At 37.7% G+C, this 16,470-nt stretch overlaps 1 protein-coding gene across 1 annotated transcript; it reads left to right on the forward strand.

Annotated features, from left to right (window-relative positions):
* Positions 1–256: 256 nt before the first annotated feature.
* LOC120521191 (red-sensitive opsin) lies at positions 257–8,430 on the forward strand. Its single transcript, XM_039742986.1, has 6 exons — positions 257–365; positions 1,505–1,801; positions 3,090–3,258; positions 4,460–4,625; positions 5,910–6,149; positions 8,165–8,430. Exons 1-6 carry the CDS (start codon positions 257–259, stop codon positions 8,279–8,281), a joined length of 1,098 nt encoding a protein of 365 aa, XP_039598920.1. The 3' UTR covers positions 8,282–8,430.
* The last annotated feature ends 8,040 nt before the right edge of the window (positions 8,431–16,470 follow it).

A 16,470-nucleotide genomic window follows, 5' to 3' on the forward strand; every position in this document is an offset into this window, starting at 1 on the left:
GCTAATCTTAAGGATTCTGGTATAAAACATGCAGCAGGCACAGTGTCAAGCAGCTGTGGGCCGTGTACAGCACGAAATAGAAGTGGCAGTGGGAGGGAATAGACAGGCTTTGGGAACAATACACAGAGAAAAACAAGCGAGCCAAGAGAAGAGTGTGACAGAGAGAAAGGGTGGGGACAAAGCCGTCTCCAAGGGAAGGAAGGAGCCCTAAACCTAACGTCCCACAAAACACGCGCCCTCAGCCCAAAGGTTCATCATGACGGAAGCGTGGCAACATGCAGTCTTTGCTGCCCGGCGAAAATATGATGATGATGACACAACACAAGGCTCTGTCTTCGTCTATACCAACAGTAACAATACAAGAGGTAAGATCTTTAATTACTGACCAGTTAAAACTGTAACACAACAAACAACCTAATTGCAATTTCTCCCAAGCAAATAGACTGGAATGCTCTGGCATTTCTTACCAGCACAATTGGTGCTGAACCATCCGAAAATAAATAACAATTCCAATTGTAATTACATTTTGTTTTGCTTATTAGTTAATTAATGGAAAACAATTTTTTCTTCTCTTATCCATTGCATTAATTGTGAGAAATCTGAAGAGAAACAAAGTATTATACATTTCAGAGATTTTATGTGGAATACTAATAATTAGATTGTTAAGAGAACAATCTAAAGTATTAAAAATACAGCATAAACCAGAAGAAATGCTGGAAACCAATAAACAACAATACGATTGGCGGTCACATGCAGACTGTAGTATATCTGTTGGCTGATTGATTTATTACTCCAGAATAACTTTAGGGAGCTGGAGGTTTGATTATTAGATAAGAGTTTACAGGGTTCACATGTCTTCTTCAAATGGCATTGCATTTCTTCTGAGAAATGTATACAGTCAACCTGGACCATTGGCTGCAATGCACACCAGAGACATTTTTACTTATGCGTGTTAGGTGAGGGGTCTGTCAAGATTTGTTCCTGCCATAAATCCCTTCCTGTGGCTTAGGTTTCAGAAACTGGGAGAAGCAACAACATCTACAAACAGCACAGACCTGATCGCCAACAAAATGTTTTATTTAATATGTTGTAAAAACATGAATGAAATTATTTAAGGAACATTTACTGCAGTTTTTCATACAAAATGGATACACATCTGTTGTTTGCATGTATGACAACGATCCTTGTAGTAAACAGGATTACTGAATATAAGAAATAAGCTAAAGCAGCCAATCTGAGGAGCGTCGTGACAAGCACAAGGGACAAACTGAACTTGAACAGGAAAGTGTAATGAGTTACAAATAAGATAAGAGAACACGTCTAAACCATATCAGAGTGATCCTGAAAATAATTGGCAACTGTGCTACTACCAGAACTCTGAGATGTCTAATATAAAACTGAAGCTCACGTGCCTGAACAGCAGGCATAGCTCATTTACATGACTTCATTAAGGATCTAAACAGACTTTAACTCATGTTTAGGTTATGTTCTTTTGTTATTTCAGGTCCCTTTGAAGGGCCCAACTACCACATCGCTCCTCGATGGGTTTACAATTTGGCTTCGCTTTGGATGATCTTCGTCGTCTTTGCTTCCACGTTCACCAACGGCTTGGTTCTTGTCGCCACCTGGAAGTTCAAGAAATTGCGCCACCCGCTCAACTGGATATTAGTGAACCTGGCAGTTGCCGATTTGGGAGAGACTCTCTTTGCCAGTACTATCAGCGTATGCAACCAGATTTTCGGCTACTTTATCTTAGGGCATCCCATGTGCATCTTCGAGGGCTACGTTGTGTCAGTTTGCGGTAAGTCGTGGGTTGCTTGATGCAGAAACCTGCATTTATACTTTATTTAGCACTAACGAACATCAAGTACATAAAAATATGATCCTCATACACACAGGTGTATGCAGAATGTTATGCTTCGAAAAACTACATGATGAAAATCTACAGATAATGTACAGAAATAATCAAGAACATAATACAAATATCTACAATTGTGTTTAGTTAAAAAGAAGAGCACAGTGAAAATTTTCTGGGAACAAAATTATCATTTACCTTCCACCCGAAGTAAAATATTTATGAATGTCTCATCACCCGCACAGCAACATATAACACAGCATATAGTAGCTGACTATATGTTATACATATATATTATTTTTACATATGAAGAGAGCGAAAAAAATGTTTATGATAATTGTTCGATATTTGAAAAAAAAACAAATCTATCGAACATAATTCTAAATAGTGAACCCTTCACAGCAGTACTCATTTCAAATGACAAAATATGTGTTAATTATAGTTTACAAAAGCTTGCTTAATAATAGCCAAAAAGGGACAGATGGAATATCAGAAAATCGTTCATTGTCTTTTAAAAATTGTTTTTAAAACGCACGAAATGATTTACAGTTATTTGTATAGGAGGAATTGTTTGCGCCGATTTAGGTTCAGTATCAACTGTATGCAATATTCGAGCTCTAAAATCTATAGTTTTTCTTAGTATTTAATCCAAACAAAATTATAGGCTCCTCAGGTAAGAAATTGATATTTAAAGGTTTAGAACGGCACATATTAGTAAAAAAATATTAACTTACACAGCCTATATATTTTAAAGAAGCGTGTAATAAGATAATGCAATTAAGGAAAAAAAAAAAACACGGCACAACAAACTCAAAAATTAAAATAGCAGTCCAGATCTACAAGTAATAGTTAAAAGTAAAAGACACACACATAAACTATGACATTCATTCATTTCTAACTTTCTTTCCGACGGTTCGCCGACTATTTAGTTATATCTTTCTTCCTATAACGGATATCAATCTCGCAAAAGAGTTTACCAACTAAAATAGATGACATTAATACTTCCAGGTGTATTAGGCTCTGGCACTTGTACTCTGTAAAACAGATTAGATCAGATCAGTGATGCATTATATATAATGATCAAAACGTTCTGTGTCACCTTGGCAACATGGACAAAATCATAAATCCGGGCGATCTTCTGGTGTTAAAGCTTAAATTCTTTCTAGGTGTAACGATCTAGATTGGACAGATTTAAACCCTGGATAGCACGTCTTATCTATCTGGATCTTTTCAGGTATTACGGGTCTCTGGTCTTTGGCTGTGATCTCCTGGGAAAGATGGGTAGTGGTCTGCAAGCCTTTCGGAAACGTCAAATTTGATGCAAAATGGGCCACAGCTGGTATCGTGTTCTCCTGGGTGTGGTCTGCTGCCTGGTGCGCCCCACCCATTTTCGGATGGAGCAGGTATGATTTTTCTGCAAATCTTTAGTGCTGATCAAATTAGCCGCTATAGAAAAACTGTAACTTCAAGTCTGTTCATATTTATTGTAGTTCCCTGTATAGATCTAGCCCCATGAAAATTATATACGGTAATTTTAGTGGTTGTAATCATCTTCCTTGAACCCAAACCACTACCGTTTCCTGTTGTGAAAATCAGTGTTCTAGATAATATTAACAGGAAGAAACAAATCAGACCAAAGTAATACTGCAAATCCGTGCGTGCACTTATACCTTGTCGATTGGACTGTAGCACACCTCAGTTGTTACACATCTTTGGTGCTATAGGCCAATTTTGAATATTATGGAAAGGTGCCTATCACTTTTAAGCAGATTCGAAATTTTCACAGCAATGATCTATTATGGGCATGGAAAAAAATGCAAATGTTATGGAAAATATTAAGAATTCCCCAAACATATCCTCCATATGCAGGGAGCACCATTGCATACATTTAAGAATTGACATTTTAAATCTCATACTTAGTATAAGGGGGCTACGTGGCGCTGGAATTTATTCGTGCCTCATCAGACATTTCCCAAATTTTCCATTCTCAATGCACTTTGGGAGCTTTTAACTTGAAAGCTTGCGGGTAACATATTTTTCCAGCCCTCCTCTTTCAAGGCCGATTATTCTTTCTCAGAATGGCATCTTGGCAGTCCTCCCGTATAATAAAGTGCAAGTTAAGATTCTCTCTTTTTACTCAGAAGGGTCCACAACGGGCAGAGAAGCTAATTACACGACATGCGCGCATGCGCACATATCTATAGAACCTAAATATATAGGCACAGACCGCATTCACTGACTTCTGCAGAGATAATCAGTAGAGACACACACCGCAGTACATGTTTTCACCATATTTTTTTCATTTGTACTTGTGTTTAGAACATTGGTTTCTTTAATTTTTAATTTATATATCATTTTAAAAAATCATTGTAACATAATATGATAAAGTACAGTACCTCAATAAAGTATATAGCATTTAGAAAAGTCAAATCTGAGCTCCAAGCTCAAAGCCTCTTTTGAAAAAAGCCCTCTACTCTTGCTCTCAGTCTTTAAAAAATGCTAATGTTTTAAGAAGGTCATGTCATCCCATGGCATATGAAATACTGACAACAATCCAAGAAGGCAACAAGATAATCTTCTTATGGGTTTGCTGTTTTTCTAAAGATACTGGCCTCATGGGCTGAAGACATCCTGTGGGCCTGATGTGTTCAGTGGAAATGAGGATCCTGGAGTGATATCCTTCATGGTTACACTGATGATTACCTGCTGTATTATTCCCTTGGGGGTTATCATTCTCTGCTATATTGCAGTATGGCTGGCAATCCGATCAGTAAGTATCTTATAGACATACTTTCATTCTCTGGTGTCTGCCTTAAGTTTTTATTATATTTAGAAAGAAAGAAAGGGAATGTCTGGGCTCTTTTCTTATATTTATTTTTGTGGTGATTGTGAAAGCTAGTTAGTGGTTATTCTGAAAGATATGCAAAGGTTTCCATAAAACATTGAATGGTATTAAATGTAATATTTTCTATATGGAAAAACAAAATCATTCTTATGTGATTAATGTCGCTTTTCCATCAAAACAGAAAGTGTCTTATAAAACACATAATGAGACTAGAAGGGAATATGCATTTACTGTAAGAAAAGATTTTAAAGTAAGATGTTTCAAGTAGTACACCATACTAGTAGTGTAACAACAGACAGTGCAGTAAGATGTGAGCAGCATAATACAAATAAAGATCAAGAGTAGAAGATCAAAATAGAGTGTTACATATTAAAGAGAAGGAATAGCAGATTTTAAAAACAGAAGAGAAAAGAGTTTTAAAAGATCTCATTACATTAAATAGGTCCTCGTCATAATCTCAATTTTAAGATATTGATGCAGTGCCAAGAATAATTTCATCCTGGGCATCAAGCCTTAGAATTTTTTTCAGCCCTTCATGGAAAAATTGCACTGTAAACATTTTAATATGCAAAGCCTTACTGCATGTCTATGTTCTGATAATGAGCAATCATAGCGACACAGTGCTTTACTGCCTCATGGATACAGCATCACGGGTTAAAGTCCTGTGTCTGATCACTCTATGGAATCTGTATATTCTTTTCATGCATGTGTGGATTTCAGCTCACGTCCCCAAAGATGTGTAGATGAGGTTAACTGGCGATTCCTGATTCACTCTGTGTGGTTCGGTGGGAGAGGGGACGTCCAGCTCTCTTTTGTGCACAGTGCTGCCAGGTTCAGTGACCCTAAACTGGTTAATCAGATTTTTTTTTCCACAAGCAGAATGCAACTTCTTTTCTTTTTGACAAAAGTGTAAATGTAACCAATTATCTTACATCCACTCTAAGAATATTTAAGAATGTGAATTAATCAGCCTAAAATAAGATCTCCTCATAAGTCATCTGAAGTTATTTAAAAGGGAAAATATTATGGTTAATTATTCTCAGTTGTACTGATCTTGTGTCTGAGTGTCTGAGCCCCCTTTTGTTTACAAGTGAGGCCTGAGTTTGACATTCTTAAAACCTGTGAGCATAGGACTTAAGTGCTGCTAGGGCACAATTTAAACTCCATGTGTTCAGAATTTGTAAAACCTACTCTATTATGTATTAACAGGTTGCCCAGCAGCAAAAGGAATCAGAGTCCACCCAGAAGGCTGAGAGGGAAGTGTCAAGGATGGTAGTCGTCATGATCCTTGCATACGTCTTCTGCTGGGGTCCTTACACATTCTTTGTCTGTTTTGGCACTGCAAACCCAGGGTATTCCTTCCACCCACTGGCTGCAGCCCTGCCTGCTTACTTTGCAAAGAGTGCTACCATCTACAACCCCGTCATCTACGTGTTCATGAACAGACAGGTGAGGAAGTGATACATATTTTTCTTTGTCCCCAGTTATTTTTAGTATGAAAATGACAAAAACAGTAACTTTAAAATTTAGAATAATTGCATAAATGGTACTAGAACCTGTTCAGTTAATGATGAGCAGTTTTATTATTTGCCTCACTACCTAATTTAATGAGCTGGCATAGTGGCATAGTACTATGGCCATTGCCTCTATGGAGTCTGTATGTTTCTCCCTCTACTTTATCTGGCTATTCTGGTTTTGCTTCCACATCTCATACACATAGATGTCTGGTTATTTGGTGAATCTAAACTGGCCTAATGAATGGTTTGTGATGGACTACTTACCTGCCCAGTGTTGCTTCCTGTCTACAGTCAGCACACTACAACTCTAAACCCATCATCCTGAAGTAGGGGAGTGAAACAATAAGGATAAACTGATGAATGGATTAAAGTGTCCTTTATTTATTAATAAGCAAATAATTACTATGCAATAGGCAGACATCCATCCATTATCCAACCTGCTATATCCTAACTACAGGGTCACGGGGGTCTGCTGGAGCCAATCTCAACCAACACAGGGCGCAAGGCAGGAAACAAATCCCAGGCAGGGTGCCAGCTCACCACAGGGTGCACACACACGGGACAATTTTAGAGTTGCCAATGCACGTAACCTGCATGTCTTTGGACTGTGGGAGGAAATCACGCAGACACGGGGAGAACATGCAAACTCCACCCATGGAGACCCCGGGAAGCAAACCCACTGCGCCACCGTGCCACCACCTTAGAGGCATGGTTACCAGAAATTAAACAGTATAACATTCAGCAATTGAGAATTATTATAAATGTGGTTGCACATTTTTACAACTAAAGAATGCAAAGCAACTGTTGAAACAGTAATTAATCATTACACAATAATTGTGTTGGAGTTTGAAACTTAATTATTTTTCAGCCAAGTTCAGTCCATGGTGTGGCTCTTTTAATTTTTTTTTGTCTTGCAATGATCACTGATGCCTGGTCCAGGGTTGGCCGCTGCCTTGCACTTAACTGAAATAGATGGATCTGGCAAATGAATAGATGGATGCTTTTTTTAAAGTAATGTAGCTAATAATGGCTATTCTATAACAGTTAGTTTTCTGTACTTGTGAAATTAACTGCTGCTATCATAAAACATGAAAGGTCATCACATCAGATTGCAGAACTATAGCTGCAGCACACACAGGAGGTTATTCTCACTGAGCATTTCTAAAAAGGAAAATAATGTTATGGATATCCCAAAAAACTAGGAGTGTCTAATGACAGCGGTGTCTTCCAAAGAGAAATACTTTTGAAATTATCTTTACCAGTACAAAGCACACTGTTCTGGCATTCCACAGTCAAGCTCATTAGAGCACTAAAGCGAAGCAGACATTAAACAAAAGGACATATAATCAATATACAGCAAGTATGCCAATGCACATAATTTTGAACTACCACCCAAATGCCCAAAATAATATCAATGCCTCCATAAAAGTGTGTTGGCTTCCCACAAGACACCATCCTAAAGTCATAAATGCAACTTTTGAGTTACTCATCAGAATACACCAATGTTAGGCTTCAAGAAATGTGCTGGAAGGATGACCTAAGCATGTTCTAATGATTTTAATTCTTATGATATAGAAACACGGATCTTGCAATATTTGTATTGCTGATATTACAAATTACCCAATATGCTACTGGCAATCTGAGTCAAATATTTTCCCACTCATCATTTACTCTTCCTGTGATGACAATGATGCAGGAGCCATTCACATTGTGTTTAACGTTGGGCCTAAAGCATGTTGAGTACTTTGTAAGATTTAGAAGGGACAGCATTGTATCTGATAGCAGCAAACTGCAGCACAATACTGCCTGTATGTGTCTGCAAAATGTGGTGAATCCTGAAACTGTAAAATGGCCTTACACATCTTGTGTAATATGTTGGCCCAAATGTTCAAGCTGTAAATGCTGATAGACTCAAACATTATTTTTTTTTTTTTGCATATTTTTCAGTTTCGCAACTGCATATGGCAGCTCTTTGGGAAGAAGGTGGATGATGGCTCTGAAGTGTCTTCATCATCTAAAACTGAAGTCTCCTCAGTTTCAAATTCATCTGTATCCCCTGCATAAAATGACAACAGAAAAACAGGCACGTGCCGGACTCAGATCATACCTGCTTTTTCTTCTGGTTTCTTAATTTTTGTCCTTACATGAGGTGATCTACCTGGGGGAAACAAAAAGAAGCAACTCAAGAAAACCATACAATAAGTGCAAATCTAAACCCTCACATAGCTCAAGGAAATGTAATTCCAAATGGGAGAAAGATGATGTTAGTAAGCTTACAAAAATTGAAAAAGTGCTTATTTTCCAGTCTTGTCTTGTTTCGAAACACACTATCTGATTGTAATACTAGTTAATATCCCATTACTCACATTTTTATGAATTCTTACACCATTTGACGATGATGTCTGTAGGTTAGTACAACTGAGCACTGGCAAAGATATTGCTGCTATGCTATATTATCTAAAATGAACGTGGAAAGGTGACAACTGATAATAATTGAAGTACAACCAATCATTTAAGTGTGTGTGAGTGCAAGCAAGTTATACAGTTTGATGCACTGTCTTTGATTTTTCAAGAATGCCTTCTTGTCACTACAGCAGGGCATTTTATTAAGGATGCTGCGATGTTATTGGTCAACGAACAAATTAATGACATGCCTTTATTTTTACCTCAGCTCAGATAAATGACTTTGGCATTTTTGGTAGATTGTTAAGTTGAACAACAAAAGATTCTTTAGGTTTCTCACTGTTGAGCAAGTGATGGCTCAAGGACAGGCTCAGACTGGAGAATGAGATTTCAAATTCTGTATGTACATGCAAAGACCAAAAATTAAGGAATTTTTCATAGAATATATTCTTCCCATTTTTTTCTATTACCATTTTTTCTCTGATGTCCTTTTAGCAGAGTAGGCTAAAAATTATACCCAGAAAGAAATTAAAGTCCATAGTCATTGTGTTATGCATTGGGACCGTGTATAACAAAGCAGAAGCAATGCAGATCTATGTACAACCTTTGATAACTAAAATGATAAACTCTATTAAAATATTGAAAACCTTTGTATTTACCTGACCAAACACATAAGAAACATTCCATGTGCTGTTTCCTTATTCCGAGTGTGTTATACTGAGTGTCGTCATTGAACGTTCATTGTGCCTAGGTGTGCCCGTCACACTATACATCTGTTGCTAGCCAATGCACAGTGATCCTGACCAGGAAGAAGCAGCTTCAGAAAATGGACGTAGGGATGAAAAATGTCACCCATGAAATTGGTTAAACAAGCTTTATATCAAGCATTTGTAACAATCATTTTGACTATTTCATCTACTTTTTATTTTTTTTAGAAGAAAGCAGATGCAGATGGAGGGCATCCTCAGATAATAGGGCTATTGTAACACAAACCTGAAAAGTGAATAACATAAGGAACTAAATATGCTACATACAGTATGTACTGTATGCATACATGCATATATTTAAATATATTTTATAATGCAAAATGGTTGGGAGGCAGTATTGTTTGAAATGTTGATATCTCTCATGTACAAAGTGTTGATAAGTTTATGTCTAATGTTATTACAAGCCTTCTGTACTAGATAGTTCTGCAGAACAAAAAAGGAAAAAAAAATTATAATAGAGAGAATAATTTATATATATATATAAAAAAAAATACTGATTTTTTTCTGATGAAAATAAAATATGCAGCAAATATATTTGTTTCTGTGCATTTTTCTGGTAACTTAGGAATAGTTAAACTCTTATTTCAGCCAAGGTATTAGCAGTTCAATCATTACCTGTGAGTTAGTTAGTGACGATGAGGAAGTCTTTTAACGTGTCAGCACTTCAAGGGTAACGAAAACACACGCAGCCCATTGTACTGCGGACTTGTTAACATACCTTAGGATGGTGTTGGTTTGATGGCCACTAGCTTCAGTAGCTTGGAAAATGGCTTCACTGTGAGGTTGGCAAGTGAATCGGAGAGAATTTGTTAAAGCTTGTTAACAAGGGAAGTGGAATATTAGAACATCAGCGACATCAGGGCAGTCCTGGTATTACGTTTTTAAAACTCAGCATATATTGAATATGCTGATTAAATTCTGTATGTAATAACCAATTACCCGTCTGTCAAGAGTACATTAAAATGTAATAAAAAAATGATTGACTACTGTAAATATTAACTTAGAGCAGGTATTTGGAAAATATTCTTATTTCAAGACATATCTATTGTACTACTGACTGATCATTACTCAGACTTTTCAGAACAGGTACCTGACCTTTAAATCTGTTTGTAAAAACATTTATGGGTCAACACAAGGAAAATATACAATGCAAAGACAGAACAATTTTGGAGATATCTGAAATAGTAATTTGCAATCGAGACCAATCGCAAAGAAGGTCTTTGGGTTTAGACAACAACAACAACATTTATTTATATAGCACATTTTCATACAAAAAAAGTAGCTTAAAGTGCTTTACATACTGAAGAATAGAAAAATAAAAGGCACAGTAAGAAAGTAAAATAAGTCAACATTAATTAACATAGAATAAGAGTAAGGTCCGATGGCCAGGGGGACAGAAAAAACAAAAAAAACTCCAGACGGCCAGAGAAAAAAATAAAATCTGTAGGGATTCCAGACCATGAGACCGGCCAGTCCCCTCTGGGCATTCTACCTAACATAAATGAAACAGTCTTCTTGGGATTTAGTGTTCTCACGGAAGGACTTGATGATGATGGTCATGTAGACGTCTGGCTTTTAGTCCATCATTGTTGGAGCATCATGAAGCTTTGAGTAGGTGGTGGTGACGCAGGCCGCCACCACAAAGAAACCGGAAAAAGAAACAGAAGAGAGAGTAGGGGTCAGTACGGATTTTAGAGCCACCATGAATAGTTATTATGAAGAATTGAACATACAGAGTATCAGTATTAAGTTAAAGTGAAGTTATAAAAAGGCCATGTTAAAGTAATGTGTTTTCAGCAGTGTTTTAAACTGCTCCACTGTATTTGCCTGGCGAATTCCTATTGGCAGGCTATTCCAGATTTTAGGTGCATAACAGCAGAAGGCCGCCTCACCACTTCTTTTAAGTTTAGCTTTTGGAATTCTAAGGAGACACTCATTTGAAGATTTAAGGTTACAATTTGGAATATAAGATATCAGACATTCCGATATATAAGATGGGGCGAGATTATTTAAGGCTTTATAAACCATAAACAGTATTTTAAAGTCAATCCTGCATGACACAGGCAACCAGTGTAGTGACATCAAAATTGGAGAAATGTGCTCGTATTTTCTTTTCCTAGTTAGGATTCTAGCAGCTGCATTCTGCACTCGTTGCAAGTGATTTGTCTTTTTTGGGTAGTCCTGAGAGGAGTGCGTTACAGTAATCTAGTCGACTGAAAACAAACGCGTGAACTAATTTCTCAGCATCTTTCAATGATATAAGAGGTCTAACTTTACTTATGTTTCTTAAGTGAAAAAATGCTGTCCTAATAATCTGATTAATATGCAATTTAAAATTCAGGTTACAGTCAACAATTACCCCTAAGCTTTTTACCTCCGTCTTGACTTTTAATCCTACTGCATCCAGTTTATTTCTAATAGCCTCATTGTATCCATTATTGCCAATCACTAAGATTTCAGTTTTCTCTTTATTTAGCTTGAGAAAATTACTATTCATCCATTCAGAAATACAAGTCAGACATTGTGTTAGTGAATCAAGAGAGTCGGAGTCATCAGGTGCTATTGATAAGTACAGTTGTGTGTCATCAGCATAGCTGTGGTAGCTCACGTTGTGCCTAATGATAATCTGACCTAACAGAAGCATGTAGATTGAGAAGAGCAGCGGACCCAGGATAGAGCCTATAACCATATAGGATATCATGTGTCTTTGAGATGTAATTCCCACAATTAATAAAGAATTTTCTCCCTGCCAGGTAGGATTCAAACCAACTGGAACTGGATCACTAGTGTTTATATCAACATTACGCAAGATCTGATTTTTCTAAAACCTTGCATACACACATTTCCATGCAATCTAATATTTATAAATCACAGTGATCTTGTAAATGTGATTATGTGAATATTCCTTGAACCCCGTTGAGTTGTCACCCTCAAACAGCCATATATGGACTATGCTATTCAACCTCTCACATATGCGAGCCAGATGCTGTAGAACTTCATTGGCTGGTGGAGCAGCATCTTACTTGACACATCAAGTAGTGTAAAATAGAAATTCTCATCTCTAAGTCAGAGGCACTTAAAGAGCCTTTATTTGGTTGCCTAAGTATAAATGTCACCAACAAGCACACATATATTGAATGCCAACATGTTTCTGCTGCTGTGAATGACGATTTCTCTATCATGCTCACTGTGCCCGATATAAAAAAATGGTCTGATCTCAGGCAACAAAGCAGATCGCTTGTTACCGGCAAAGTGCACATGCAATGGGAAGTGGAAAAAGCACATCTACTTGCTCTGATTTCAATCTGGGAATGGCAGGTGTAATCAGAGATGCCTTATTATATGGCATTATGCCACAACAATCCTGACATTCGTCAGTCTCAAATTTGGCATCACAGATGAGTTGTATGTCAAGGTAATGAAACTCCTTCTGGTACCCTTATTGCAATATGCAATATTACTTTAGGAAAACATTTTTATGTTTATCTGTACACCCACATCATAAGGAAACTGAACACAGTGTCTTGTCATTTGGTGTTTGGCTGGCAGCACAGATGGCAAAATGAAGTTAAAATTCAGCTGAGATATTCCTTGCCCATCTTTGTGACAGGTATCTTGTTGCCAGAAGGTCAACCATTATAAAAACCTGCATATGAACAAACAGAGCTTAATTTAGGGCAACTTAGGGTTCTAATGCCAGGGTCAACTTAGCATATAGCTCTTGGAAATCTAAATCCACTCAAAAGCCAATGATCATCATCATCAAAAAAAAAAAGACCCTAAGAGCTTCTCTTCATGTAAGCCCAATTGCATACCAAAACAACAAGCCATGTCGTGTCAAATCATTAAGCCATACGTAAGCTGTAGGGCATGAAATTTATAGCTTTCTGTGCATAGGGAGTGAATCACACCTGTGTTTATTGTGCAATTATTGACAAAAAGTGATTGATTTGCTTTCTTCTTCTTCTTTTGGCTGCTCCCATTAGGGGTCGCCACAGCGGATCATCTTCTTCCATATCTTTCTGTCCTCTGCATCTTGTTCTGTTACACCCATCACCTGCATGGGTGGTCCAGATCGAATTATGCAATTTTCATTAAGGAGGAACGGACGCCTTATATATATAATAAACATTAAACTATTGTTACAAACTAGAGACTCAAGGTAAAGAGTTTATCGGGCAACATCGCAATGACACCACTCAGGACTTACGATCAGGCACTCTATTGGATAATACAATGCGGGGCGTAACCGTTTCACTCCACCCGCCCCCTTACCAGCCACGCGTCTTCACAGTTCCCGCTCAACACTGAAGGCTTCAAGAATTCAGTAAGTGATTCTGAAATATTTCAAGCATACTGAAAAGTTTTCCCTGCTTTTAGCTTATTTCTCATTGATAAACATATTTTAACATTACTGTTATTGAATTAGGGTTTATAGCAAACAAACAGACTAAGGTGGGCAGTGACCGAAAATTAAGAGTGGAAGCAAAATACTAAAAAGAGGTTCCTGTGCAGGGCTCCTGAGCTCACCACTATGACAATAGTAAGACTTTTAGCGTTTAATCACATTTTCTGGGGATCAAAATTCTAAACTGTAAATTGCTATACTGATCGTTTAAAATGTGATATCATCAAATTCAGATCTGATAATGTTTTTGAAATTTGATACCAGATATTTAACAACAGTTGACATTTCTTTTTATATATTTTTAAGTTTGATATCGAACACAGTCTTTGTGGATTGCAAAATGGGCCGACAATCACTTCAGCAGTTTTTTGGAAGCTGTTATATTGCTGTGTTGCCTTAAAGGTGCAGATCTAAGAAGATCGTAGAATGCTTGATATGCATATTTGTTACAGTAATTACGGTTTACTATATAAAAAAATCAGTCTTTTAAAAGGCAACTTAAACTTGAATTTGTTAATCAGGTACTTAAGAAATGGTTAGTTTTTGTTTCAATATGTAAAAAACAAAAGTAAAGTAAAATGACGTATTTGTAATAAATGCTTACTTCGTCCTTTCCGTAAAAAACTGCTTTCTAAGGGCTCAGTCCAGCAAGTAATTTCCCTGCGAGTTCATACCGGTACATAAAGCATAAGTCCTGTAGTGATTACCTAATTCCTTTAATTATGTATGTGTATGTACACATAATGTACTCATATTTCCATGTGTACAGTTACATAGCAAATACAAAAGTTGCTGCTAACATGAGGAGGCGAAGAGGAAGAGGAGAACAGTATGGGGAAATCCTAAAACACAAATGCTACTGGAGTAAGACAGCTTTTTCAAGTTAAAAATACATTTTTTGAATTTTGATACCACATTTTTAAACTGATCAGGGTTGTCTTAACGTATAGGCACTGGCCGAGGGGTCCATGATCATTCTGTTTTGCTATCAAACAGAGGGCCCTATGATGTTGGTAAGAGGGCCCTGAGTTTTTGATAGGACACTTTTAAAATGTTTCGATCTGTACCTGAAAATGTGGTAGCAACATTTAGAAACTTGATCTCATGTATTGAACAATTGATATCAAGGGCTGAGTGTGATATCTAACTCTGAAAATTAACATCAGGATTTTTAAAATTTGGATATTTGATTTTAGAGTTTTAAAACAATTTAAATTTGTGGTGATTTGATATCAGTGTTATAAAATTTGACATCAATTTGTCAATCAGAAATTATCAGTTAGAAAATTTATATCAAGTCTCTCTATTATAAAAAAAATCTTGGAAGGCTTGGAAGGAGACGATACGTGATCTTCTCAGAAGATAATTTGAGGTCCTGCGAGAGACACTTTAACGTCACGCGAGACAAGGCAGTGAGACAAAAGGACAGCTGCTGTACAGGCTTTTAAATGGTTGACATTCAGCATGACAAGCAGAACACGTGGCAAGGCGGCAGCAGCTGATCAGACTGCATCTCCTCAGCGTGTGTTCAGCCCCCCCTCCCCGTTGAGAATACGAGTGGCAGAAACACAAAGTGGCTGGAGCGTAGCACGCCCAGGGGGGAGATGGGAGGGTGTGGGCAAGCAAAGCAAGCAGGGGGCAAAGCCTCCTAGTATTAATTAAAAACAGAGCAGATCCATGAGGTGTACTGTTCTTTATCACGTCTTAATTTCAATGTTACCATTCTGAAATTTGATATCAGGGTTATAAAATGTTCAAAAATTGATATAAAAAGTTTAAAATTTGATGTGTTTAAAGTATCATATTGATAAACCTAAGGTTGATATCAAAATTATGAAATTTGATAACAGATTTAAAAAAAATCTTAAAATTGGTTTAAAAATGCTTGATATCAAAGTAAAAAAAAAATCTTGAAATATTAGCTAATATTAGCTAAAAGTATAAAGTTACTGTTGTAAGATGAGCACCTCATTGCGCTCGACCCGACACAGATTGACACAGAGACACTTGTAAAACAAATAACCTGTTCATTTATTCTTCAGCTGGAGGGCACATCTTCCCCGTGACCCCTACAGCCACAACACAGTCCCTCGCACAATCCACAAGTAACACCAAGCACTCTTCTTCTCTGATCCACCACCACTCCTCCTCCTCAGCAAGCTTTATCCTCCTCCCACCTGACTCTGCCTCCTGAGTGCTGGTCGCTGGCTCCCTTTTATTGGGTACCCAGAAGTGCTCCAGGTGCTTGATTGGCGACACCCGGCTGCACTTCTGGGTAAGGCGAAACCAGTGCCCAAAAGGGGCCAGCATCTCCTGCTGCAGCACCCCCTGGCGGCGCCTGTGGAACCCCACAGAGCTGCACAGAACTCCAACCCCCATGAAGCCCTGGGGGAGTCCAAGGCACCACTGCAACCCACGGAGGCTGCCATCTAGCGTCCAGGGGGAGATATTGGGTTTCCCTCCCTTGCCCCCCTGGTATACATGGTGCAGGGGTGTCCCGGCCAGACATGGGTCCTGGCCATCCGTCACACTGTATACTGGAATGCTTGCCCATTGTCTTTAAAAGAAGAACCAAGAGCATTTTCCTTTCTCACAATTGGATAAAATGTAACTGTAAAGGTTGTGCTTGATATCAATAATGTCATAATTCAAAAATGTCAATATCAAATTTGAAA

The sequence above is a fragment of the Polypterus senegalus genome, unplaced genomic scaffold (assembly GCF_016835505.1).
Source record: "Polypterus senegalus isolate Bchr_013 unplaced genomic scaffold, ASM1683550v1 scaffold_3155, whole genome shotgun sequence".
NCBI classification, from domain to species: domain Eukaryota; kingdom Metazoa; phylum Chordata; class Cladistia; order Polypteriformes; family Polypteridae; genus Polypterus; species Polypterus senegalus.